General features: G+C 40.8%; 1 protein-coding gene across 5 annotated transcripts in view; it reads right to left on the bottom strand.

Moving 5' to 3' along the window:
- Nucleotides 1-8,126: 8,126 nt before the first annotated feature.
- LOC119653199 (nesprin-1) overlaps nt 8,127-27,134 on the bottom strand; it is a 205,957-nt gene continuing 186,949 nt past the window's right edge. For 4 of the 5 annotated variants that reach the window (XM_038057765.1, XM_038057766.1, XM_038057762.1 and 1 more), the window contains 7 exons: nt 25,280-25,585; nt 24,895-25,152; nt 21,910-24,800; nt 21,198-21,821; nt 16,382-16,523; nt 15,499-15,572; nt 8,127-9,160 (listed from right to left, as the gene is read on the bottom strand). In XM_038057765.1, coding sequence (XP_037913693.1) covers nt 8,929-9,160; nt 15,499-15,572; nt 16,382-16,523; nt 21,198-21,821; nt 21,910-24,800; nt 24,895-25,152; nt 25,280-25,585 — 4,527 coding nt within the window. In that variant the 3' untranslated portion in view covers nt 8,127-8,928. The remainder of the gene's footprint in view (nt 9,161-15,498; nt 15,573-16,381; nt 16,524-21,197; nt 21,822-21,909; nt 24,801-24,894; nt 25,153-25,279; nt 25,586-27,134) is intronic. The other variant, XM_038057763.1, reaches the window with a different exon arrangement.

Here is a 27,134-nt window from a genome sequence, read left to right as displayed (position 1 = left end):
TCCGATTTCTCCATTGGGCTGCACGAATCGTAATTCCACACTTGACAGTGGATGGCTCAATGCTAAGTGCTTGCTCCGGCCCCACCATTGTGGATTCAGACCCTTGGCGTGCCTTTCTGTCAGCTCCACTGTCGATTCTTCGACTGATAGAACCCTGCCATAGTGAAACTGAACCGTCGGTGAAACTCGTTGGCATTTAGCGAACATTATTCTCTCTTGGGGATTACCACCAATTAAAAAGTTGGACAGTTACTGCAGTTCACTTTGAAGTCAAATAACTCGAAAAGCAGATAGTATTTTTAAATGGCTCCGTTTTTCGCAAAACAGGTGGTAGTCGAACTGTGAAAACTAGTCGGAGCAAACAAACCGACAGATTTTGCGAAACATAGGAAGCAAGTCAAAGCCAACTGCAGTATCTATTGTACGAATTTTGGCACAAAGCTGTAGTAACAGGTTTTCCTAAAACCGTTCACAATTTTCTTCACAGAAAAGGATTAAAGGCCTACACTCCAAAGAATAAGCCATCGCATTCCCCCAAAAAAGAGTCAATAGTCAAATTCTCATTTTTTATGACGAGTCTAAATTCAATATTTTCGGTTCCGATAGGCCTCCAATTGGTATGGTGAATGGTGGTCACTCCCTTAGTACCTCGCAGTATTGAGCTAACAGTCAAACACGGCGGTGGCAACATCATAATATCGGGTGGTATGGCTTCCAAAGGACCAGGATTTCTGCATATAAACCAAGAAAATAAATTAACTTGACATATCAAGCCAGGACATATCAGCTACGGTTGTCATATTGGGCTTGTCATCTGATATGTTAGATCATTACAATGATCCAAAACACACATCCAGGGTTGATAAGGAATGGGTTCTCTATAATGTCAAAAGGACTCTTGTTCAGCCACCTCGGAGCTCGGATTTGAATCTGATAGAACACTTGTGGCCACGCATCCAAAAAGAGCTACGCAGAAGAGAGGTGAAAGGCAAAAATGGCCTGAAGAATCACATAAAGGGTATCTGGATGTCTATTCCTACAGAACTTAATGGGTCTTGTCTAAGTCCGCCCACTATCAACAGGTTTTCAACGCTTACCTGTCTGAGGGAAAGATCGAAGATCGCCTGATCACGTAGTGTGCAGAAACTGTCAAGACGTTTGAGTTCCTCAAGCAACGGCTGATTGAAGCTACACTTCAGGCGTCCTCTCGGTAAGATGCATTCACATAGAGTTTCTTTTCCACGCAATTGAACTCCGCTCAACAAAACAACAGCCCTTGCGGCCGTGAGCTATTAGTCGCGTATTCAGCAATTAAATACTTCCGGTTTCCCTTGATGGCAGGTCGTTAACAGTATTCCACCTTTGATTTGAAACTAAAGCTCGACAAAGCGTCCCCAGTCAACTTCAGCACCTGGACTTGACCAACCAGTACACTTCGGAGATTCAACACGTGTCTAGAAATAGTTGCCGACGATCGCGTTCTCCACAAGTCAAGACCTACCCCATCGTCGGTTTCCCGGTAATCGCGGAGGCACACAAGGACGAAGCAGTTCTTCAGAACTTCAGAACCAACTACAAATATACATTTAGGGAGCTTCCTATATTGAGCTCAATGTCGAATATATTCTGTGAGGACTCAGACATGGAACCAAGGCCATATATTTCGGCTGATTTCTGTAAGGAAGTACTTCACGTCGTTTTGCGGAGTGTTGTGGCGGAACGAGCAATTTGCATGACGAAGGCGCTGAATTATGAACGCTATGAAAAGAGTCGGTTTGTCATAGCATAAAAAAAATAATACTAGTTTTCACATCATCATCATCAACGGAGCAACAACCGGTCTCCCCTCTAGGCCTGCCTTAATACGGACCGCAGACATTCCGGTTTTGCACCGAAGTCCACCAATTCGATATCCCTAAAAGCTATCTGGCGTCCTGATCTACGCCATCGTTCCATCTCAGCAGGGTCTGCCTCGTCTTCTTTTTCTATAATAGCATAAATATTACCCTTATAGACTCTCCGGGCTGGATCATCGTTATCAATACGGATTAAGTGGCCCGTAGGCTGCAAGATATTGAGCCGGATTTTATCCACAACCTGACGGTCATGCTATCGCTTATAGATTTCGTCGTTATGTAGGTTACTAGTTTTCACAGTTGGAGTCAAAGAGAATGATTCCGGCGAAAAGACCTAACCTCCGCGCTCCGCACAATTGGTTAAAAGATTCAAAAAAAATTTAAGAAACAGTGATCGTTTGTGATTGTATATTCGGAAAAATAAAATAGTCACATGCTTGTCTGCCTTGCTTGTCTAACTAACGATAAATTGCAACATATTGAGTGCAGACATGCTTCGTAAAGGAATCCTTTTTCCAAGCAAGGCTGAGTCTTTGCAGCTAAAGGTTGCATTTACAACCACATCCCCGGAGGGGGTAGAAAGTTTATGTAGGTGGGCGGGGAGTTCCCCTCTCTTGGAACCGGATGAAAATTAGTGGTGGTGGAAAGTTTATGGATGGGGAGGGGGAGTTCCTCTCTCTTAGAGCCGGATGTAAATTTGTGGTGGAGACCTCCCCCTTATGTACCCTCAAAGTAGAGGTATATCATCATATCATCATGGTAAAGTTTCAAAGTTTCAAAACAGCAAGATTTAACTCCAAACTCCATCTCCGCAGGGGTGAAGAAGGGTATGGGAGAAGGCGGAGGCCCTCTCTCACAAACCCCCTAGAGAAATCGCGGCGGCCGCTCCCTAAAAAGGTCTGGGGATTCAAATGGGTGTTGCGGCTCGACGGTTGGTAAGTGAAGTACCGTTCTTGTTATTAACGCAACAGTAATGTTCGATATCCTGTATGCGTTCGTTACGGCTTTTACCAAGTCGATACAGATCTCTCTCGCCATCCCGAGTGTGCATTTTATCGTAAAGCTTTTTGTAATGGTCCGCTCGGGTGACAGCGACTGTTTTCTCTGCATCCTGGTTCGCATTCTTATAAATTTTCCAATTGGCCGGCGTTTTATCGTCGAGAAATTTGTGGTAAAGGCGCTTCTTTTCACGAACCTTCATTTTAACGTCATCATTCCAAAGCCAAGTATCTCGGTTGATGTACCGCTTACCCGGCTTGGTGACCCCGAGGGTTGCAGAAACCGCTTTGTGGATCGTGTCTTTCATTTGGTTCCACGATTCTTCCACATTCGTAGTGGTCGGTAATTGTGTGAGTTAGATCATTTCTTCATTCTTCTCACGAAATCGCCACCATTTAATGCGCCGCTAGCCAATGCGTTCCTAAAACTGTTTTATCGGTGGCTTAATTCGTAGGACGGCAATCAACGGCCGATGTTGAAATGCGATGCTCTCATGCTTATAAAATGTCGGCGTCGGGTGAGAATATAGTCGATTTACGTTTTACTGTTCCCACTATAAAATGTAGGAAAATGAGATAATCGTTTGGTGAACCATGTATTCATAAGTACAAGGTCATGGGTGTTCGAAAAATCGATTATACGCTCGCCACCCTCATTGCGCGCTCCGAACCCCTTTCACTCATGGCACCTGTTACCGTCTGCCTTTTCACCCACATGACCATTAAGGTCGCCGGCAATGATAATATAGTTGTCAGCAGGCACGTGACAAGTCTTCTCATCGAGAAGTTGCCAGAAGGCATCTTTCTCGGCATCAGGTCGACGTGTCTGTGGTGCATACGCGGTGAAGAAGTGAATAGTGCGATCAGCTGATATAATGGTGAGCTTCTTCAGCCGATCATCAAATTGTTCGACTTCTTTAATGGTATCACGGCAACCCTCTGAGATGGCAATGCCAACACCATATTGAGTGTGTGGGCTACCAAAATAGAGAAATTTATAGCCACTTTTACCGCGTTCGCGTTCAATGTCGCAGTTTGTGGCACCAGGCCAGCACCCCCTAAAAAGGGGTATTTTGATATAATCATGGTAAAGTTTAATTTGCTAGATTAAGCTATGGAAAAGACAGGGGTAAAGAGGGTGTGTAAATGTTCGCGGCTTGCATTTCGCGACAATAATTGCCCTATCAATAAGCTTATTAATGGTGTGAAAATGACCCCTTTGCGGGGCTCCATAATCTTTTAACGGACGATGATCACCAGAGGTTTTCAGCTTTGTTAGAGAGGGGGAATTTATTTCTTCCTCCTATACACTCTTTATCCTCACGTTCTCTGAGAGTGGCACTGATAAATCAAATTTTACCAGGATGAAAATAAAATAAATCCCATTTAAAGCGCCTTGGCTTCTTAAGGGTGTTTACCGCCGTGATTTTCCAACAGACTTTGGGAGAGAAGATCATTCGTCTCTCCGTTCATATCTTCTTTTTCACCTGCGCGGAGGAAAGATCTCCGTCTGTCCATTGCGTACCCTTTTCATTCCCTCTCTTTAACGGGGTAAGCTTAATAATTCAAACTTTACTATGATGTTATAAAAAAAAATCCCATTTTGTGGGCCCATAACTTCTTAAGGAGGGAGGGGTGACTGCCATAAGTTTTGATCGTATCTGTAGAGGGGGGATCTTCCTCCTTCCCCACCATAAACGCCTCCACTCTTCCGGCGATGGTGTTGAAAATGCTACTTTTACCACACATAGTTCTAAACTCTGATATCGATAGCTTACTGAACTGTGGAGAAACTGTCGTCACTTTTGGACTACAATCTCCTCTCGGCGCGGGTGACCATGTCGTGGCCGTGCTTCCTTAAGGGGGGCATCCCGTGTGAAGGCCGTTTTTTTTGCCTTTTTTTGAAAAATTATTTTGGAGGACTGGATAAAGATAGAAACGTGATTTTTTCACCATATGTTTATTGATGTCTCTGGTATATGTGATAAATTTTTCAGCTTGATAGCGTAGCTAGTTTTTGGAATACGTGTCAATTTATGCACCATCTCCAAAAAAAGGTGTTTTTCTCCTGCCACACTGGAGGGCGCTGTGTTCATCCGAGCAAAAAAAAACTAAACGGCATTTTAATGTGGACAATATTCCACGGTCTGCAAACTAGGATAATTAGAAAATATTAAAAGGTAAATTTTTGGTGGGTTTTTAAACTTAATTTTTTGGATTTTGGTGTTTTTTTATGGCTTTTTTTATGAATAAAAAAAAACGACCCGTCCGATTGTAATTATCCTAGTTTGCGGACCGTAGAAATATGCATTAAAGAGAAGAAGTCGTGAAAATTTCAAAGAATTTGGTTGGATAGATTTTGAGCTATGGTGGCAGCCGATTTTCAAGATGCAGTTTCGAGAAAAACGCATTTGAAAATTTAAATGTGATTATCAACAGTAAAATTTCAACTCACTCACCTGCTGTAGCTGGTCCATAGAGAGCACCCTCCGTTTCTTCAAAAAAGTCTTGTAAGGCCGATTGTTGCTCTCTGGTGTCAATTGTGGATCTTTTAGCGAGGTCAGTCGATCGTCGTTCGGACCGCCAAATTCGCGCTTCATTACGGTGGTCAACATAAACCGAACGTATGTGACCAACTTGACATCCCATTGTCACTAGGATCTTGAGAATGCCATTGAATCCGTCATTGAAAATACAGCCAGAAAAGTGGCTATTTCTACGACCTTGGCCCCAGAATGAAGGTGTTTAGGAGCAAAAATCCAGATCAACGCATTTAACGACTCATTGTTATCCTGGGTCTCTGCTCCTAAACATCTGTTCAAGAGATCATCTCGTGACAAATCTTCGTAGATTGGTTTGATGACTGTTTGAACTTCTTCAGCGGAAGGTGCTTTCTCGTGGTGGAAACTATTCAGTTCTCCTTTAGCTTCACTAGCAGCACTTTGCGCCATTTGCACCAACTGTCCTCGCCTGCTGGACAATTTTGATGCTGAGGATTTTTGTCTGCAGAACATTTATGGAAGAAAGTTGCCCTAATTTCTTGCTTCATTCCTTCTATCGAATTTGCGTGTCGACCAATAGCTAGCCCAAAAAATGTAGTGAGGTCGTAATAACCTTAACCCATTTTCCACCAATGCCTTTGTGATTCTTCTTTGCATTTCTAAGCCGCGTTCCCATCCTTTTTTCGACATGTCCTACGCATTCCTTTTTTACTACTACGTATATTTTATTATTTGCAGAAATACCGGAGAAAACTTCTGCAAAATCCAATATACAATGTACAAAACTTGTCGCAATTGGAACATCCATGTTCATGCTTGCTCAAAGTTTCTTTGCTGATGTTGATACGAAGTCCTTTTTCTTTTCTGATAAGTATCGATTCCCATGAAATGCTCTTTTTTTAGTGCGAGCATGACGTTGCACGTTAAAGCGATCTGCCTTCGTACGATCCATTTAAAAAATCACTGAACACACAAACAGCACAATACTTATAACAAAATATAACTGAGTATAACATGAACGCCTTTCAGTGCTCACTCTAGACTGGATTATCCTTTTTATTCCAAACAGCAAATAAGTTTAGACAGTTGATTGGTTTTCCATCTTTTTATATTTATACCTGTGTTCGAATTTATAAGGCTCAGGTAAAAAACTAACAGGTAAAAAAAGATTCGATGCTCTTTCTCATCGAGTACTCTAGCCGCGGCTGCAAACTCCTTACCTGTTTAGCACTGTAATTTCTGAACGACTGACTGACTGAATATCGGAAAATCCCTTTGCCCACATATTCTCCACTATATATAGATACAATTCATGCAAAAAAAATTGATTTCTCCAACCCGACACACGGAATGACCCCCTTAATTGTATATTAAGAAAAATAAAATAGTTACACGTTTGTCTACCCGTCTATAATGTATTGCTAGATCGTTCTGGCTCGATATACTATACATAGTTACTCACGATAAATTGTTATATATTGAGTGAAGACATGCTTCGCACAGGAATCCTTTTTCCAAGCAAGGCTAAGTCTTTGCAGCTAAATTGTTAATAGAAGGGCTGACAAAAATAGAAGCACATAGGGTAAAGGTTGGATTTTCAACCACATCCCCGCAGGGAGTGGAAAGTTTATGGAGGGGGAGGGAGAGGTTTCCTCTTTTGGGACCGGTTGCAAATTAGTGGTGGTGGATAGTTTATGGAGCGGGAGGGGTTGGTCCTCTCTCTTGGAGCCGGACGAAAATTTGTGGTGGTGGCCTCCCCTTATGTGCCCTCAAAGTAGAGGCTTTTTTATGTTATATCATCATGGTAACGTTTAAAAGTTTCAAAATGACAAATCTCTCCAAAATGGCCCTCTCACAAAAACCTCCTAGAGAAATTGCGGCGGCTGCCTCTAAAAAGGTCTAGCGATTCAAATGGGACTTGGCTTGCCAGATCGGCCTCCGGAAAGGGAGGGACAAAGAGGGCGTGTAAGAGAACACGACAATGATAGCCCTATCAATAAGCTAATTAATGATACGGAAATAACCCATTTTCCGGGGTGCCATAACTTTTTAACGGAGGCTGATTGCCAGCGGTTCTTCTTCCTCCTGCATACCCTGATTATTCCCTCCCTCTCCGAGGGTGGCATTGACAAATCAAAGTTTACCATTATCATATCAAAATAAACCGCTTTTAAAGCGCCTTGATTTCTTACGCCGTGATTTTCCAAAAGACTTCCTTTCAGACCCCTCTTGAGAGACCTCTCCCTGTCTATTACATACCCTCTCTATTCTTTCTCTTTAATGGGGTAAGGTGCGGGTGACCATGTCGTTGCTGTGCTTTCTTAATAGGATCTAATATGCTGCGCTTTATGTTTTGTTTATGAATTGCCAGTTACCCCTGCAGTATAGCGCGTTAACCTCCTCTACACGCTATCGTTGACTGTTTGCTCAAATGTGTTTCTGCAGCCAAAGGGTCCCATTGCATGGTGTAGCCAGCCCTCCTAAATTTGTGACCTACCGACTGTAATTTATGCCTTCTCACCAACAATGGTTAGAACACCAACCTGTCAAAGCAAAAGTCACGGTCAAAATCTCACTGGTGGCGAAGGAATTTGTATCGGGACTGGAAGTCGCAAACCAATCGACTTAGTTATGTATGAGCACCAAAGTCAAATCGAGGTGTAATAATCATGATCGTCTTATTTTCATGACCTGCCCTAATTTCTCTCAATCCTCCTACCACCGTCTGTCTCCTCCTACTTTTTAAAATTATTTTAAATGAAAGGCGACAATTTAACTGATTTTTATAGATATTTTATTGCGGTTAACTAATCGAACATAATTAAATGACTAATTGTGAAAACAGATATATGTATATAAACAGAAGATGTTAACAACATTAGAGCTTACGTTTACGCTCATATCTCATAACAGTACACAAAAACATATTTTCAGAGTACTTCGACGCGTATAAAAATGTTCTTTTTATCGAGTAACAAAAGATAACTTACAGCTTTAACAAAAAAAAAACTTATAGAAAGGCAAGAAGCTATGTTTTGCCCCGTTCGATTTTTTGTTCGAAAGGAATATTAATACAGGTCTACAAAACTCACGTGATTTTTTTTCATTTTATCTTTTATCTTAATAGTCGCGATTTGCTTAAAAAAATTTGATTTGCATAATTTTTTGTGTCGGTGAGTTTGTGTTAAAATGACGTTGGGGGTGTGAAAATTATTTCGAAATACAGCATGTAGTTATATGTATAGTGTCTGATGATTATCCTATTCAGTTTAAAGCGCTATCGTAGTATGATACAGTTGAGAAAACCCACTACCAGTCTGATATAAAATCGTAATTGATATACTTTGTAAGGAAACACTGAAAAATACTGAAAATGTTGATTATAAATTCATATTATATTAACTATTAAGCTGCTCCTTGTTTGCTATACTTCCGAGGATTCTTAATGACATCACATTACATCACTTGTTTATTTTTTTTTATTTTTAAGACTTCTCATAAAGAAGACACTTCGTTTTTTGTAGTTTTCTTTTCATAGTTCCATTTTTCGTCCTTCTCGTTTGTTGGCTAGTTTCACGTTGGAGGCGGACCATTTGGATATGTTAGCATCGGTTCCAAACTTCGTGCGAATGTATTCGAAAACAGGCAAGAATAGTCTTCACCTCGAGGTACTAGTGTGGCAACACCTAAAAGTAACAGAAGGAGAGCCTGGATAGGCAAGGATGCACGCGCTACTCGACCTAAAAATCGATAGCTGCGTGCAAGGATTGTTGTGTTGATCTGTTCGTTGGCATGGAAATCGGCACTGAAAAAGATGTGAAAAAGATATTTTTAGTCAGTTGTCGGTATATTCTTTCCAAATTATATACTAGATCCTAGATATAGTACTTGGTGAGTTTTTAAGCAGTTACAGCTACTGTGGCTAACTTTAAACGTGTCTTGTTTGAAACTCAACACTATCTGTGCAATTTCTGAATACCTCATTCTAAAATCTATTTCAAACGACATTTGAAGAAAAGGAATATGAAGCATGGTGCGGAAAGCGAAAAAGGACTTCGTAATATGGTTACCCCATGAAACAGGCCGAATCACTGTCAGTGGCAGTGATCTGCCCAGAACTGAGCGATTTAAATACCTCGGGTCAACGCTATCAGCCAATGGAGAACTGCGTTATGAAATTGCTTCACGCATTAACACAACCTGGATGAAGTGACATTCCACAACTGGTGTTCTTTGTGATCGACGTATCAACGAACGTCTCAAATCTAAAATTTACCGCAATGTCGTCCGTCCAGTCGCTCTTTATGGTTCTGAGTATTGGCCGACTATAAAAGACAATGAACGGCATCTTGCGGTAATGGAGACGAAAATGCTACGTTGGACTAGTGGCGTCACACGTTTAGATCACATCCGAAATGAGGATATCCGCGATCGTTATGGGGTTGCACCGATCGTTGAAAAGTTGCGAGAGAGGCGTCTTCGATTTTAGGGTTACGCAATTCGTGCCAACGAGAATTCACTTGCCAAGATTGGTCTGAACATCGAAGTCGATGGTAAACGACCAAAAGGCAGACCTAAACAACGACGGCTTGATACGCTAGATGGTAGTTGGCGTTGTTACGTAGACGATGCAGTCTTGAATGTAAAAGTGACACTAGTCTTTTCAGACATAGAGTGGAAACTCGAATCCTTGATTGACATGGGCTAATCTGAATTCTTGCAACAATGAACGCAATGTCCAAAGGATCATGGTGGATACGCCTGCTGAATATAGCTTGCCATTACAGTAACTTTTCCTACTCCGGCTTTGGTACACGTTCCAGGGGAGTTCATAGATGATGTCTGTTGAAGTTAGTTAGTTCGGCTTTGGCAATTACTGCCTTCCTGCATCTGCATTACCGAATAAGAAGTTGTGGAGACAAGTTCGGGAACTTCATTTATTTAAGGGCCTTATAAAAATGTTGAAGTAGTGCTGCTTAGATATTGTTGCTATGAAACTGCACACTTCTTCTAACTCATGGAAGTCCATAAATCAGTCAAGGAGGAAAAGACAAAGTATTACAAAATAGATATAATCATGACCTGGAGATAGGTCCTCGCTAAGCAATACAGGATAATGGAAGTTTTCTCTTTTCCAACGAGGTTCAATGGGATTAACTTTCGGTAGACTAATTTCGATCGGCTCTTGCCCTGGGAGCAAGGGATTTCGATTGGTATTCGCCAAGGGACCAAGGAGATCCTCACCCCTTTCTCTTAATTTTTAATGGGCTTGCATACTTGATAGGGATTCTAGGACTGATTCAGTTAGCAGCAGATTTTTCTTTATATTTTTACGCACGCTTATTAGAGTTTGATAAATAGTCGCTTTCGAAATTTAGTATATAAAAGATAGAGAGCGTTCGGCTTTTTTTTCAAGCTTTCAGCCTAATTCTCCCGCCTGGCGCAAAATAAGTAATACGCAGCCTCTCGTTGGCAATCATCTTTTTGTATCGGTGGAATAGGCCCTATCTCAAGGCATCATTGAAGTTATGTTGATCTTGAAAAAGGACCGTGATTTGTGTGGATAAGTAAACACTTCCTATGCTTCTAATCCATTGTTTTATTGTCTTCCGACACAAACGAGACGTAATCTCACAAATTGACTCCTTTTTAGATGGAAAACTACTTGAATTGCGTCAAATCGTATTAAAAAATGAAAATAATTTCGTCCTGCAGGATTTGAAAGTGCTACATGGTATTGAAGTCGACCGGTAGAAGCATAGAAGTACATCCCTCAACCCGTAAAATCTCGAGAAAGAAATTTATCTGGTCGTTCTGCTAGAGGTCAGTATAAGGTCACTCCAAGGGGTTCATGTTCATATTATCGATGTAAACAGAGGAAAAGTCTACAAAAAGAGAAGGTAGATACCGGTTCGAGGAAACATCCACATCCAACCAAAACATCTAGCAATGAATTTCTAAGAGCCAAAATTAACGAGGAGTATTCCTATAGTTGCATGATCCATAAGCGGTGGTAAGCAAGGAATCTTAGCAACTGATGTGTTAGACCCTTCCTCTTTCGTCGCTAAACTGTGGTTGCCAACATCATGCCTTCCGCGGAGGAAGGATAGTCTCAATTATATATATATGTATATACATATTTGCTAAGTATAGCGCTTATGTGCAAAATGATTTGTTGGGCTGTCAGTACTGTACACAAAGGACCAGCAAGTTATTCATTGTAAGCTTGTGGAGTCTCTTTGCCAAGACTCAGAAATAATGGCTATAAAGTGGGATCCTCGTGGAATGATAAAGTCAAACAACTGGAGGCTGAATTTCTGCAAGCAAGAAGGAACTGTTTACGCGGGAATATTATTGAATGGAGACGGGAGACATACAAAATTGCCGTAGGAAGTTGTGAAAAACGAGCGTGAGGGCAAGGAAAATTCCTTTAAGGAAATGTACGGAGAGACCGACATTAACCCGTGAGGAGGAGCTAAAAAGGAGTTAGGCCTAAGTACAAAGGAGGCAGAGCCCCGCAAATCAAAAATTATAGTGAAGCATCTGTTTCCTCACTGCAATCATAAGAGAGCCTTCTACAACGTATATTCTAACCGTGATAGAAAGAGAACTTAGGGTTTCCTGCGCATACTTAGTAGCCGGACTGGAAGAAATACTCAACGTGGTTTTTAAGGCAACAAGAAACGCAAGATTGGAGTGGGTCATTTCCACTTTCAACACCTACTTTGAAAAGGGTAGCTTGTCGAGTTTGGTCTTTTTTTACTGGACAACACGGTCAAGCGGCTAGTGCTACTCCCATCTGTAGATTAAGCAAGAAGCATAACCAACCTGATCACCAGTGGATACCTCAATGCAGTTGTCAATCTAACAGAGGGAGCAATGCAGATAAAAGGTGACAGGCCTGCTATGCTACCATTGCCTTCGATTGAAGGAGTGCCGTCAACTCTGCACAATGGCAGTATATTATAAGATCGCTAAACCAACTGGATGTGCAGACGTATATTCAACGAATCATAAGGAATTATTCCGTGGATAGGAAGGTACTCTATGACACTGATGTAGGTGCAGTTGAATATTGGACCATCGCCGGTATGCCTCAAGAATCGATACAGGACCCAATACTTTTAATCGTGATAGCTATCATATGCTACAGATCAAACGTCTGTGACAAGCTAATTGAAAACCGGATGGTATCACATGGGCTACAACTGTCTGTCTGTTGGGCAGATTCTAAGATATACATCAAATACTTCAATGAGCGAGTGAGAAAACGGGGAAAGAGGGATGATATCCAACATTGTAGGACTCTTGCCACTGGAAAAGCTACTGCTAGTGAGAAGGTGCATATCCATGTATTTGAAGAAAGTTTGAGGCATAAGAGAGGAAACTGTTGGCTTTATATCGTCTGAGATGCGTTAATTGTTAGCATATTTCAAATAATGTCAAACAAGCAGGGTCGGAAAATTCGGACCCGAAGTGAACATTATGCGAGCCTGGGGTACAATTTTTTTCAGGCCACAATATAATGCCATTTTTTTTAAATTTCTGTTTCCCGGATAAAGTTTTAGGCCAGACGGGATTCCCTTCTTCACACACTCTGTCGTACGCATTGGAAGGTTCGCGGTGATTTTTATGAATGTCGCCGAAGAGACAATCATAAATAAAATCATGGTGTGACAGAAATGTTGGGATAATGCTTACAAATGCTAGTGGAAACACAGGCGGATTAGCCGCGTTTCATATAGCGCTCGTACCGTTAACTACGCTACCAAGAGACGACTGGACTTCGCTGGCGACAACTCATATCTGGCGTCCTTGCTGTCAATTTGACAGTTCCCTTATCATCGGAACAAAAGTGTTGGGGGGGGGGGGCGAATTAGTTGAGTTCCCTAAAAACACTTTGAACATGCCATGACAGTTCAGCCTGAAGTGACATTTGAATCAAGAATTTCAAATTCAAATAAAACGTGATCATCAGGGTGGAAAGGAACGGTATTTACATCGGTTTAAAGATTGCAATTCCCTTTTGGTCCTGAATGTCATAGTGACTTGCTAAGCGGCCTACATGCCTGTAGTTAAACTGCGCAGTTTATCACGTGTGACGCCAAATTTTTTAGCTGTTCATGCAGGTTTTTATGCAAACCGGTGGACTGCGCTAGTGAGTCGCCGTTTTCAACGATAAATTGCGCAGTTCATTGAGGTAATCACGCAGTTCTGTCACAGACAGTCTACTAAACATGATGTCGTGGGTTGTGTAGTGTTGTTGCGTTTTTATGGCGTTCGGAATGAATAAGACGGACGCGCTGTTAGGCTTCATTGAAGCATATCGTAACTTCCCTGAACATGGGGTGAGGAATCTCTCTCCAAAATTAGTCTACACAGGTCAACAGAACTTACAGAACTGAGAAGGCAGCTGAAGTAGCTCAGTTCAGTTCAGATAACTGCACAGCTTTTTACGTACACCGATACCTGCACAGTTAAATTGAAAGATTGTAGGTCGCTTTAATGAGAACGAATAACCTGAACTATCCTTGTGCGAAGCCCTACGAGTAGAGGCGATTATGCCATAAATTTTCGAACCCCAAGAACTATGACATGCAATAACTGGCACCATAAGATTCAAAGGATGGAACGCCTGCGAAGAAGCAGCACGGAGAGAGAAATTCTTACCGTAGAAGCGTAGAACTATAGCAACGAGTCGTGCCTCACGATTTAATATCTATAGGTAGTGTCGTGGGCATCATGGTTGAGAATAGGTGGCTTTAGTAGAACTAAGGCTGAGGCTTTCGATGCCTTGCACTTATATAAAAAAAAAAATAGACAGACAGACGGATAGGCATTGAATCGATTTTAATATAGTTTTAATTTACACGAAACCTCAATATGAACCACGCAAGACAACATTAAAGGGAATTAACGTGGAAGAAACGAACTAAGACTCCCCCTTCGGATATAATGATGCAGGTTAAAACGCTTAATTTCTGGAAGTCAAGCGGGAATTAAAACGATATAAGTTGGACATTCTAGGCCTAAACGAAGTAAGATTACTTCGCTGTCCGTAGAGATTGGGTCCTGGATGTGCGTAACAAGTGAGGTGTTGACATCGGCCTACGTTCGCTTGTGTGTTGCGTCCGCCGTTTCTAGTGGAGCCCCCAACTGTGGAGAAGGGGTGCAAACTTCTCAGAAAATCGTGGGGGAAGCTGGAGCGCGTTTCAGGTAACCGCGAAGACTAATGAAATTTACAGAGAAAAAATGAGGAGTTACTGTTCGTCTGCAGCATACGATATTATCATGCATCTATTATGGAAAACCCGGAGTTTGTTTTGAGAAATAGATGCGATTGGAAAAAGAGATAATGACTCCATTTCATATAATGATCCAAAGATACCCTTTTTGCTTTCCACCTTACATTTATGGGCTCAGTTTGTATCTAAGATTAGAAATAACGAATGTAACTAGATAGTGCTGAGATACTCGTTGATTGATATCACACGATTTTACTTTTTTGCTTAAAAATGTCTAAGTCTGTGGACTGTGAGTGAGGTTTTTATACTTAATTCTAAGAGATCATATCAACAATTTTATTTAATTATCAAATTGTCAATATTTGAAGATAATGTGTGAGTGAAACTAGAATTCAAAAAAGGAAGAAATAGATAGTGGTTTCGGAATATGTTATTAATTTGAGTTAAATTTTTTAGTTTATAAACGAGGAACCTTTAAAAATTGATTTATATTTTTTAAGCATCTTTTTTTATTCGATTTTAGAAATAAAATATTTTTTTGGATCAAAGTGGGACATATTTTTTTTTTATTCTGAATATATTGATATTCCGGGAGCAAGATTGCATTAAAAAAAGGAATTCGGGACCTGAAATATCAACATATGCAAAATAGAAAATAATTGAATCTGATTTTCAATTTAAAAAAAAACTTTTATTCCCAAAAATGTTTTATTTCTTTGTTTTCAATGAAATTTGGACACCCAAATCTTGTTAAAGACCCAATAACAAACGAATTTTCCAACGTATCTTTTCTTTCGAATAAATCATCTTTCCGAACCACTCAATTCATTAGTCTACTTACTCTTACTTTCGCATTGCTTAATAATAAATAAAAAAAAAATTAAATAAAAATATTTACTTTGCATTATCGACACTATGTGCTGACGCTCCGCCGATTGGAGATAACACTCTGGATTCAGGCTCCTCCAGAAGCTGATTTTGATACGAAATAGAAGTGGAAAGAAAATACAAATTAAAAATCACAAAGCAAATACATTCTACATTAAAAATAAAAGGAAATTGTTCATGAAAAATCTTTAATTTTGAAAAATAAAATAGTTCATTTTAGGTTTTCAGGGCAGTCGCTCTGACAGTCTTAAATTTGCAAACTTTTATCTATCAAATTTATCTTAAAACGATTATAATTTTAGACCGCTTTTAAATGTGAATTGTATATTGACGTTATAGCCGACATTTATGGCTATTTCCAATGTTTTTTTTTCAAAATTGAGGAAAAAACAGTAGAGATACCCTTAAGACTTTGGAATTTCGCTACTTCTATTGAAGATACTGTATTTCAGGAACCAGTTGCAATACTCTTAGTTCGCGTGTTCTTATGAATAGTGTTCTGTTAATGTGAATATGTTTTATAGTACAATTGATTGATGAATAACAGTATCTACAATAGAAATAGAAGGATCTTAGAGTTAAGAATGGACTTCTAATAGAGTTTGCCGAATTAACTAATAATTTATGCTTGATTTGTCAATATTAATATTCGAAAAGATAAAATAGAAAGATGGTAACGAAAAAAAAGTTGATAAATTGTCCATGATACGTGTTTATGAAGACTAAAGTGCATTTGAAATGTGCTAGATTAGATACTCCATGACTAGATCACTCGAAACTATAAATTCTACTCAAAAAGTTTCAAAAAAACAAATCTTTCAGAATGACTGCGGATAAAATCCATGTGATAATATTAGATAATTGTAAATTATTCAAACTACAATTCAACTTACCTCATCTGAAAGTACATGCAATGGTACGCCTAAATTATCACCTTCATATCCAAGTACAGCTCCCAATTTTACAATGTAAATTCCAGCTAAACGTCTTAGCGATTGTAATCTTAGTCGTAGATCCGTTAGTCTGAAAAGGGTTCTTCAAATTAATGATTGTAACATTTTAACTGAACCCGTTCAAGGGTATCCATGTTTTGGGCGGTTCGAAGTATGAATTTGTGTAAGTGCAATTCTGCAATTCTAGTCTTTTTAGCGTTAATAACATCAACTGTTACTAGAAAAAGATCAAATCAACCAACTCAATGGTGTTAGACAGTGGTTGACCCAATAAAGTGGAGTACCTGCTGCCTTGGTAGCTAATTTCAAATCTGAAATTTTGTAGTGATCAAGTTAGATGTGATGCAGATGCGCATGGGATCGCACATTGCATCCAACACCAACTGTATCTTGTGAAATGTCTTATGTTTGCTGTGATCAAAAAGCTTTGAAATTGTGTAATTAAGCCATCAAATCATAAGCTCAAAGTTGTAAGTTCTTAAACTAAGAAAAAAGATACAACAATCTATTAGTTGTGTTGTGTAATTTTTACAGTGAACCAGTTAGTCATGCAGGTGAGTTTGCTGCTTACCACCATTTCAAATTTAAGTTCACAAGTTAACCAATGTATGTTGTTGTTCTGGTGAGTTCAAGAGAAACAGGAGATACTTACCGCTAACATCTCTATGCCCCTTTTCCTTCAAACTTTGTATGTTTTTTCTGTCAGTATATGGTCCGAGAACTACTACAATACTTTGCCAACCCAATATTTTGTATCCTTAAAAATTGATGAAAAAAAGCTAATACTGTATTTCGGGAACCAACTGTCCCCGTCTTTTAGAGAAGAGAAAATACTGAAGAAGGGGACAGTTGGTTCCCGAAATATGGTATGTTTCTTTTATCAAATTTTTAGCCAATAAAGGAAATAACCTTCCGAACCCGCAGATCTACACTTGCTTGTGATTCCCTTAAAACCTAGCCCATGGGTGTTCACGATTATAGGAACACTCTCGGGAAGGAAAAGGACTTCTTTCAGTATAATCTTTGCGGTCTTCTTAAGTCACCTATTCAGGGCCAGGACACATGTTAATAGTGGAATGACTTAGTTTTGGAAATAATTACTGAAAAAAAAACGCCGAACTAGAGGGTTTCTATTTACTTCAGTTATCACGCGAGCTTCGTCCACTATATAACTTAAATGGAAGTAGAGCTACGGAAAGCAAGCAACAAAAAATCTGCAGGTTCAGATTTGATTTCGACTTCCGTTCTCCAGAAATGTATTAGACCCTTATCGATTTCTTATCTAACAAAACGTTCCACATACAAATCGGGCAGCCAACGCTCTTCAGATCTTCCAGACAGACCCCCTAGGGATCAATAATCGGTCCTCAATACACTGAATAATCCCAGAGATAACATTAAATATTTTTGACTAGAGCGACATTACCATACATAAGTTCTCGCCGATTTGACTAACAGACGGCGCCGGAGAAAAAATCACAGCCTATTGATTTGACACTTACGCCATTTTGCTCGTCTGACAGTATTTATTTTATCGTTCAGTGATCATGTCCAGTTCTATTCTTGGAAAAGAACATTTCCGACACGCATTATTTTTCTTATTCCACCAAAAAAGGCTGCTTGCTGATAGAAACCCAGGAAAACACGATCCTTCGATGCAAACATGTGAGCAAGAAGAATTCAAAAGGGTCGATTTTAATGTGGAAGACAAGCAACGCTCTGCTAGACCAGAACAGTACGACGAACAATTGCGGGAACTAGTGGATGAAGATCCAATTCAAATTTAACAGAAATTGGCAGACGCATTAAATGTGTCACAGGCAGACGCATACGAGCAATGGAAAGATCAATAGAGTCGGTAGATGGGTTCCCCCATAATCTGAAAGGATGTCAAATAGAAAATCGCACAGTCACATGTGAAATTTTGCTTCATGGTAACGAAAGGGAATCATTTTTGCATACAACTATGACGAAAATTTAATTTATTTGGAAAATCCGAAGCGTAAAAAATCGTGACGAAACCGGCTCTTCAACGCCAAGGCCACTTCGCTTCGGCAAGAACACCACGCTCTGTGTCTAGTTGAACCATAGCGGTTTTTGTGTATTATGAACACTTGAAGCCCGGCGAAACCATTAATACAAAATCCTATCGACAACAAAGGGCTGGCAAAGTGACTTCTTTTTACACGACAATGTGTCGTCTCAGACAGCAAATCCAGTGAAAGAAACCTTGAAATCGCTTGGATGGCACATCCTTTGGCATATGCCGTACTCCCGAGACCTGATGACATTTAACTACCATCTCTTCGCACCAATGGCGCTCGCAGAGTAGCACGTCAGAAATTTCAAAGAAGTTGGAAAATAACTTGGCGAATTCTTTACCACAAAAAACAAGCAGTTTCTTTGGAATGGTATTCAAAAATTACCTAAAAGATGGGCGAAATGTAAAGAAAACAAAGACCAATATTTCGAATAAAAGAAGTTAATTTCCTTTGAAAATTACGTGTTTTTCAACAAAGGAACGGTGCTTTTTCTCACAAAAAAAAAACTGTAGAAACTTATGTCTATGCCTGCTATCTAAAGCCACCAGCTGGAGCCAGGCTATGAACACTAAGTAAACCATTCTTTGAAGACCTCAGAGAGATCTCTAGTTGCATGGTGGGAGAGCTGCTTACCTTCGTGAATACTACAGGCTGGCTCTGAAGATCTGAATCGACTGGACTCTGCCTCCTTGCTTTTTTAACAGTAGTCATGGTCTGGGAGTTTGTCGCATCAAAACAGCGAACACCAGCACTAATTGGGCTCTTCGGACTGGCTACTGATGTCTACCTATCTTCCTCCAAAATGCTATGTTACAAGACACTTATTAGACCAATCTAAACATTTGGTTATCCTGGGAATCCGTGTCCCTTCCCAGCGAGTAGATGTCACGTGCTGCACCGAGGTAAAATCTCAGAGAATTTTGAGTACCACATGGAAAATGGCTAACATTGTTACACAAAAGCTCCAAACCTTCGTTAGCACCTGTCTGCGTCGTATCATCGGAATACGCTGACCTGATACTGTTACAAACGAGAAACTTGGTCGGCACACATGGTTGATATCCGTATGCGTTGTCATCGAAAGACGGAAGCAGCAGTGGATATGTTACAGATTAAGGAGGGGTGATAATTAGATTATTGGCTATGCCATGCAATGGAATCTACTCTCCTAAGATGGCCAACTATTGGGTCGCCACAAGGGCACTTGGGGCCGAACAGTAGAGGAGGGGTGTAGTCATCTCAGGAAGTCGTACGGAGAGCTGAATTGCCGTAGAATCCACTCTCCTAAGATGGTCAACTACTGGTTGGCTCCAAAGGCACTTTGCGCTGAACAGTAGAAGAGGAGTGCAGTCAACTTAGGAAGCCGTAGGGGGAGCTGAAGCGCCGTGGAATTTACTCTCCTAAGATGGCCAACTACTGGGTCGCTCGAAAGGCACTTGGCGCAGAACAGTAGAGGAGGAGCGCAGTCATCTCAGGAAGTCGTACGGGGAGCTGAAGCACATTTGAGGTAACCGCGATCGATGTGCTCACCAAGGCGTGAATGGCAACCATATATTGTAGTTGGTCATTATTAATGGCCCCAGGAAGACAAAGTTTTTCACTTGCTCAAAGTCATAGTCATCCAGTGTTTTTTTGTTTTCTTCATCGTTAGACTATATTTTCAGGCCTAGTTGGCCTTGTTGTTTCATCTAGTTTCATCAAGGTTTCTTTGGCATAAGATTTAAGTAATACCAGAATGTTTATATCCAATTGTATAGGTCATTATTTGAGACGTGTTGCTCAGTTGGATGCTCTCCATGACTGATGAAAAGTTAAAGTTGTTCAATGGAGGAAGTCATGCTCCGCCCATATGGAAGCACAGGGAGAATATTTTTGAAATGTGAAATTCAAAGTTACTATCGACGAGTTACTTGGATTGGACAACTGAGTTGCTAAGCAATTTATTAGTGTATTCAGTTTTGGTTCCCAGTGATTGAGGTCTCAGTATGTGGAGAAGGAATTCATTATTTTTTTTTCAATCCATGGAGTTCAACAACATTGGATCGACAAGACATATTCCAGCAACGAAACTCGGCTTCCCAATCGAACTTCTAAAGGTTCTTAACTGAGATCTTATATGTAGGCAATTGAGTAGGATCATAACATTTCTATCGGTTGTATAATATACCATGGTTGTGGCAGCCATACTATAATCACGAAAGGGACACGGAAGTTCTTCAGAATGGAGTCCATATCCCCTTGGTTATTATTATCTAGAGCTATTGGGATTGATTTTCTGACTGTTCTTAAGGTGTTCTGACTTCTGTCCCAGGAGTATCGAAGTATCAGAGGCTAACTCATCCGGAAGCAATTCCTGAAATGACGCTGTGCATAATGAGCAGGTACTACTTCCTTTCTTATATAAAGGGTACTTCGGCGCACAAGCCATTGATTAAGTGAGATTTTCAATTGATATCCAGGTGCATCAGAAACCGGGTCCACTCCATCTACTGCCTAGTTTTTTTCCTGATTGACAAAATTCAATCTAGCTCTTCCAAAGCTCGTTGACCGTTGGCTCAAAGAGCTCTCCCAAATTCATCTCAACCCCTCCCTAGAAAAATTCGCCATGCATCACACGCGATCAGTTTTCAACACAACCACCACCGCCAACACCATTGCTTATAAATATTTCATACTTCAATCCGCCCTGTAAATTTCAAGTGACCGCAACTTACCTTCTGTATGTTTCCGCACATTCCTCCGAGTCATCAACTGATCTAAGTAATTGATCAGCAGCATCCTGCAAACTCACCACCCGAGGTTCACATCTTTCCAGTTCGGCCCTAAGTTCCTTGAATTTCCTGAATTTCGTTTCCAAAGCTGATCGGGGCTCTGTCAAATCCAATGGTTCCGATAGTTTGATAGTTTGTTCAGTCTTTTGTAACCATGCAACCAATTCATCGATGATTTGATGGAATTCTGCATTGCCCATTAAGGCAGTTTGCAGAAGGCTTTGTCTTTTTGCGGCGTTTATACAAACGGTATTCCATCGATTATTGTCGGATTCAAGACGATCTCGGAGCTCTTTAGCTTTGTCGGTGTCCAGAGTGTGTGTGGTGAGATGCTCACCAATGACATTCAGGGATGTGACAATGTTCTTATGACTCTCCAAGTCCAAGAGGAATTCACGATGGTCCTGAATTATATCCTCCAGGAGCTCTATGTTACTGGGTGGTGCTTCCTGAGACTGTTGGATGCCTTCGGCGAATTGAAGCCATTGCTCCAATCGCCAGAGGTCGTTGTCAATTTGGTGCCAGTTGCGTTGTGTGCAGAGAGGGCAGGTCAAACTGCCGACTTCGCTGTAAATGCGAAAATACAAAACATGAGTACCAGAAGTAGAAGGAGGAACTTCAAGCTGAGATTACTAATAAAAGCCGTTTTCCTTACCTCACATTTGCATTGTGTTGCTGTTTGGTCTTCCATTGAGTTTGTAGTGTGGCAAAAAGTAAGGTCAATTCTAAAACTATATCTGAAAGGGCCTCTTCACTGGTAGATCCACACTCTCCAATCAAAAGTGTGCTCAAATGTTTGATCAAATCTATGGACGATTGACAGCTTGATACAGCCTTTGACACCTTCGTAGACACCGGTTTCTTTTCATCCCTAATTAGAGTCTGCAACTTATTCAGTGAGTCCCGGCACTCATCGACGGCACTCGTCAGTTCCATTAAGTAGGCATCCTTGGCTGTGATCAGTTTCGGCTGATCGAGGGTGTTGACCTGAACGGCCGAAACTTGCTGCATATTAAGCGTATTCACTTGAATGCTTTCATCTATTTGAATTTTGCTGGCAGTTATTCGCGACTGAATGTCCTTGAAGAGATTGTGATATTCATTGATCATTCCATCGATTTCATCCTTATTGGCCGCTTTCTTTTTGACTTCAGCTCCAAGCTTGTCTGTCTTTTCGATTATTTTGTCTACTTCGTGTAGTTCCTTTTGAAGTTGATCCAATTTGTTCTTTTCATCTGTTGGGCTAGTGTCAGGTGAGGCCAGATGCTGTAGCTGTGTGAGCTTAGCATCGATTTGGGTTAGAGTAAATATGATTTTACCGCGATTGTTTACGAATTCTAAGTAGATTCGCATGTCCTTGCTGAGTGTTTCCATTATATTGTAGGCGCGGGTTACTAGGGTTTGCCAGCGAATGACAATTTCCTTTGCTGGTGAAATCAGTCTTTCAGTAGTTTCACGATCTAAGAAGGTAGTTGTCGCTAATTTGGCAAACGACTGTCTAAGACCGTTGAATATGGGCTCCTTGGATTCAATTTCGCGGATAAGGTTTTCTACTTCTTTCACATGTTGCTGAGCATTGTCTTTCGTTGTTCTGCCTAAAGCTTTTTCGAAGGCATCCACCGCGTTTTCCTGTTGGATCACCCATTCAGAATTTTCTGAGACTGAAGTTCTGATTAATTGCAAGATGTCCCAGACGATGGTGATGTTCTTCTTTCGTTCGACAGAGGAACTGCAGACTCGCTTCCATCGTTTCTCCAGGTTGTCAATTGCGTTCTTAATACTGGACATGTTCAAATTTGTCTTTCGAGCATCATCATCAGTAAGAAGCATTTCGCAAAGGTTCAGCACTTCACCGATATCACTGCTTTGCTGCTCGATAGATCTCTGCATCTTTTCATGGTCTTTGATAGCAGTCTTAAGTGCTTCGGGTTCTAAGGATTCAAAGGCCAGTGGTTTTGACAATTGTATTTCCATTTCAAAGAGCCACTGCCTGATCGCAGCTATCCTCTCCTCTAATTTGAAAATAGTATTTCGAACTTCTTCCACTTTAATGGTTCGCTGGCTATAAAGATATTTCAGTCGTTCCCAGCGTTCAACTAAAGTGTGCAGTGAAATTTGGAGATTTTGTCGAATACCTTCAGTGGCATCACCAGTGTAATAAGAGAGTAACTCACGTCCTGTGAGCAGGAGCCATTCCCGTTCTTTTTCTCGTAGCATGATTTCGAGTTGAGTATCACGTTCTAAGCTACGAATCATTTCCTCAGGATTTTGATAGAGACCGGAATCAGGATCAGAACAGGCCTTATTTTCCAGTTCTTCTATCCAGTTCATGATTCTTTCGTAGCGGGTTGAGAATGCGGCTTGCAGTGCCAGTCTTTCTTCGATGGCATTGATGAGAACAGACAATTGAACATCGAGGTCGTGTTGCTGTTGCCAAAGAATCCAGAGGGAATGTCGGAGTGATTTGATATCATGCGGGCTTAAACATTCTTTCAGTTCTTCTTGAATTAGGCCGAGATTTTCCAGTTTAGTGACAATTCCTTTGAGTTTGACTTTTTCGCTTCGTAGGTTCACTAAGATATTCTTTGTTGTGTTGGCGTCAGTAGGCATGTTGGTGTTTATATTTTCAATTAATGTTTGAAGGTCCTTGAATTGTGACTGAATTGCACCTATTTCGACCTCGTAGCTCTTCAGGAGCTGCACAATTCTTACGAAGTATTTGTTCCAGCTTTCAATAGCGGTCCTGAAGTTGTTAATTCTTTGGATGATCGTGTTGTATTCCATTCGTACTGAAGTAGCAAAAGCATCATCACTAGTGGACAGTAAATTGTCCTGTTGGTCCTGCAGTTTCTTGGCCATGGCCTCTCCAGTCGGGATGGCGTTCAACATCAATTGAAGCCGTTGTAGTATTTTTGGAATTCTCTTAATTTGGACATAGTGGAATTGTAGTTTAGATCTTTGTTTCTCTTGTTCCTTGATCCATTCCTGGAGTGCTGCTTTCTCTTTGCGGTAGGTTCTCCAAGCGTCAATGCGGTCGGATATGTCCTCCTTGCGTTGCGTTACTTCGGAAAGGATATCATTGTGACGACTATTTAGCGTTTGGTATTGCTCCAGAAGAGAATCGTCGGTTTGTTTTTCACAAACCATTTGGATGTGCATTGACAGGAGTGACTTATGGCTACTGAGTAGGTTTTCATGAACATCACATAGTTGACGGTGCTCTTTCAATCTGGTGTAATCGGCAGGTATTTCTGTGGATAAATATGACTGTACATATTCAAGATATTGCTTCAATAGATCCAGAACTCGTTTGTCCTGATTGTATGGCAGCTGAGAGGATAGTTTTTGGTACTCTTCAAATGTTTCACGGTAGATCGTTTGCCAGAGATCCAAAATAGGATCGATATCTAGCGTTTCTGAGGAGATGCTCTTTTCTCGTAAATCTTTCAGATTTTCCTCTGTTTTGGAGAGCGCGAAAAGTTGGTCTCGCAACTCACTAAGCTGTTGTTCGCTGGAAGAGTCTTTCGGTTTCGGACTGTGGATTTCCTGCAAGTGGAAAGGATTACAGTTTATTAGAATAAGATGAATAAATACTGTGGAAACCTTAGCGGAAGTCTCTGTTGATTTTGAATGCACTCACCTTTTGTACGTTTGTCAGGTAGGCTTGCGTTTTCGTCGCTACTTCATTGCATTGATTCTCATTTTCGACGCGACGTTCTGCAGTATCCTTCAGGGCAGCAGCACTGTCCTGAATATTTTTCAGTCGTCGACCAAGCGCATCAATTTCATCGGATAGCAGATTACATGCTTCTGTACCCACTATCGAAGCAATTTGATTGGCGATTTCTTTCAATTTCATCAGGTCATCATTGTGAGTAGCTAAAGTTGCTTCGCGCATCTGAGGTGATAATAAAAAGGATATTTTTCTGGATGAGTAAACATGTCTTCACATAGTTTCCCAATTCTACTTGGCATCGCCATTCCCATCGCACCCTATCACCCTCAGTCTTAGTACTATCACTCACCTGGATATCTTTTAATGCTTCCAACGGTTGCTTTAATTCATCAATAGTTTCCATTTGTTGGTCCGACCAATTCTTGACTGCTGCAGAAGCCTCCCGGTATCGTTCCCATAGCTGGACGGCACGTTGGTACTTAGAGCAAAGTGCATTCAAATTGTCGAAAGTTTCATTCCATGCAGTTAAAGTTTCCTGAACGAGGTTTTCTATTTGTTCAGCAACTTGTGATTCGCATGTTTCAATGAGAGGTTTCGATAGGGTTTTGAGTTCTTCCAAAAGCGTTGCACTTTCTTCTAAGCCACCGGATAGTCCCTGAAAAGAGAATTTGAGATATGAGTAAATTATGAGCTATTTTGACCACGAATCATTACGGGGTTAAAAAAGTCCTAGACCTCCTGTAGACAACCCAGGAGGTTTTTAACAGAATTTGGGGAGGAGCGTTTGGCGGTTTGACGTCCAAAAACTCGCTTAAACATTTCAGAGGTAGGCTAGGATAGAGGTAGAAGAGAACCTATTGATAAAGATTGAGAGCGAAAAGGGACTAAGAATAAATTCTAAGGATCGTCTGGACAAGAACAAAATGGAGGCAAACCACTGAGTATAGATGGCCAGATTGACAGATGTCAAAACTCAAAAAAATTATACTAGGATTCATTCTTGGTTTTGGTTTCCGTGGGCAAAAGCAAGAAATTAAAGGACACGCTTGTATCTGCACATGGTTAGAGATCTATATGGGGCGGAAATAACCAGAACAGGAGAGAAAACATTACTTGATGAGATACTTTACCGTGAGCCAATAATAAGTCGAGTTAGGAGGGGGGAGGGGGTATCTCTTTCAACATTGGAGGTACTGTGAATATTAAGAAAGTGAGAGTACTAAGAAAGAGTTGTTTACAAACGAAAGTGATCCTTTTAAGAGGCGCGTTAGAGTAATTAAATCGTCAGCAGCTAAAAATGGGTATAATGATGCCAAAACTGATACACTTTGTAGATTCCCAGCAGAACGTGCCTGTCGAAATGTAAAACGAAGCAGGGGGCGTGGAATGAAGTTATTCATTTTAGGGAAAGGGACTCGACAATGGAAGAAACAATACGAGCATTTCTGAAATCATTATTCTCAGTAAAAATATGGACCAGTGCGGAAAATCGGGTCGGGTGACGAGGGAACCTCCGAAGTTTGGGAACGGCTCTAAAATAAAAGAGGAAACCACCAAAGCAATCAAGGTTTGTAAAGGCGGTTTAGCTAATCATCCAAGGAAACGTATCAAAGACTATACTAAAGTAAAGAGAAAAGGAAGGCTGCGAAACACATGATGACTGCACGAGCCAATTGTTGCAGGAAGAAGTGGACTCAGCTACGCTAAAGTCTTACGGAACGTTAAAACACGGGCCTTTTGGACCTGGGTGCATGTGTGAGTCAAGTTCAAATTCGATGAGAATAAGTCCCATGATCTCTATGAGGAGATCGAATTGTCCCTATGTGAGGTAGCGGATGTAAAGGGCGATGATAATTGAATACAACGACTTGGATTAAGTCATCATAAAAACGGGGATCTGTGAAATCTTGGGAATCACAACCCAGGTCCATATGGTAGTACTCAGACTAAGACCCAAATAAGCTTCCAAACGAAGCAGCGAGAAATTCATTGCAGTTGACAAAATCCGGATTGGCTGAGTCAGCTGCCTACTGCGAGAACAGGTTTTAGTTATGACGTAATAGACATTAGATGGGAGTGGCAAAGCGGATATTTGGGTCTGCGGAAACCAGAAATAAGGACCCGTGGAAATTCGCAATAAGGACAGGAAGATCCTGGGGGTTTTATGTAAGTACCTGCAGGCATAGTACCTCTACGATTGGCAA

Source organism: Hermetia illucens, chromosome 3 (assembly GCF_905115235.1).
Source record: "Hermetia illucens chromosome 3, iHerIll2.2.curated.20191125, whole genome shotgun sequence".
Lineage (NCBI taxonomy): Eukaryota > Metazoa > Arthropoda > Insecta > Diptera > Stratiomyidae > Hermetia > Hermetia illucens.
Note: the sequence above shows the minus strand (reverse complement) of the source record. Positions and strands in the feature narration are given on the sequence as shown.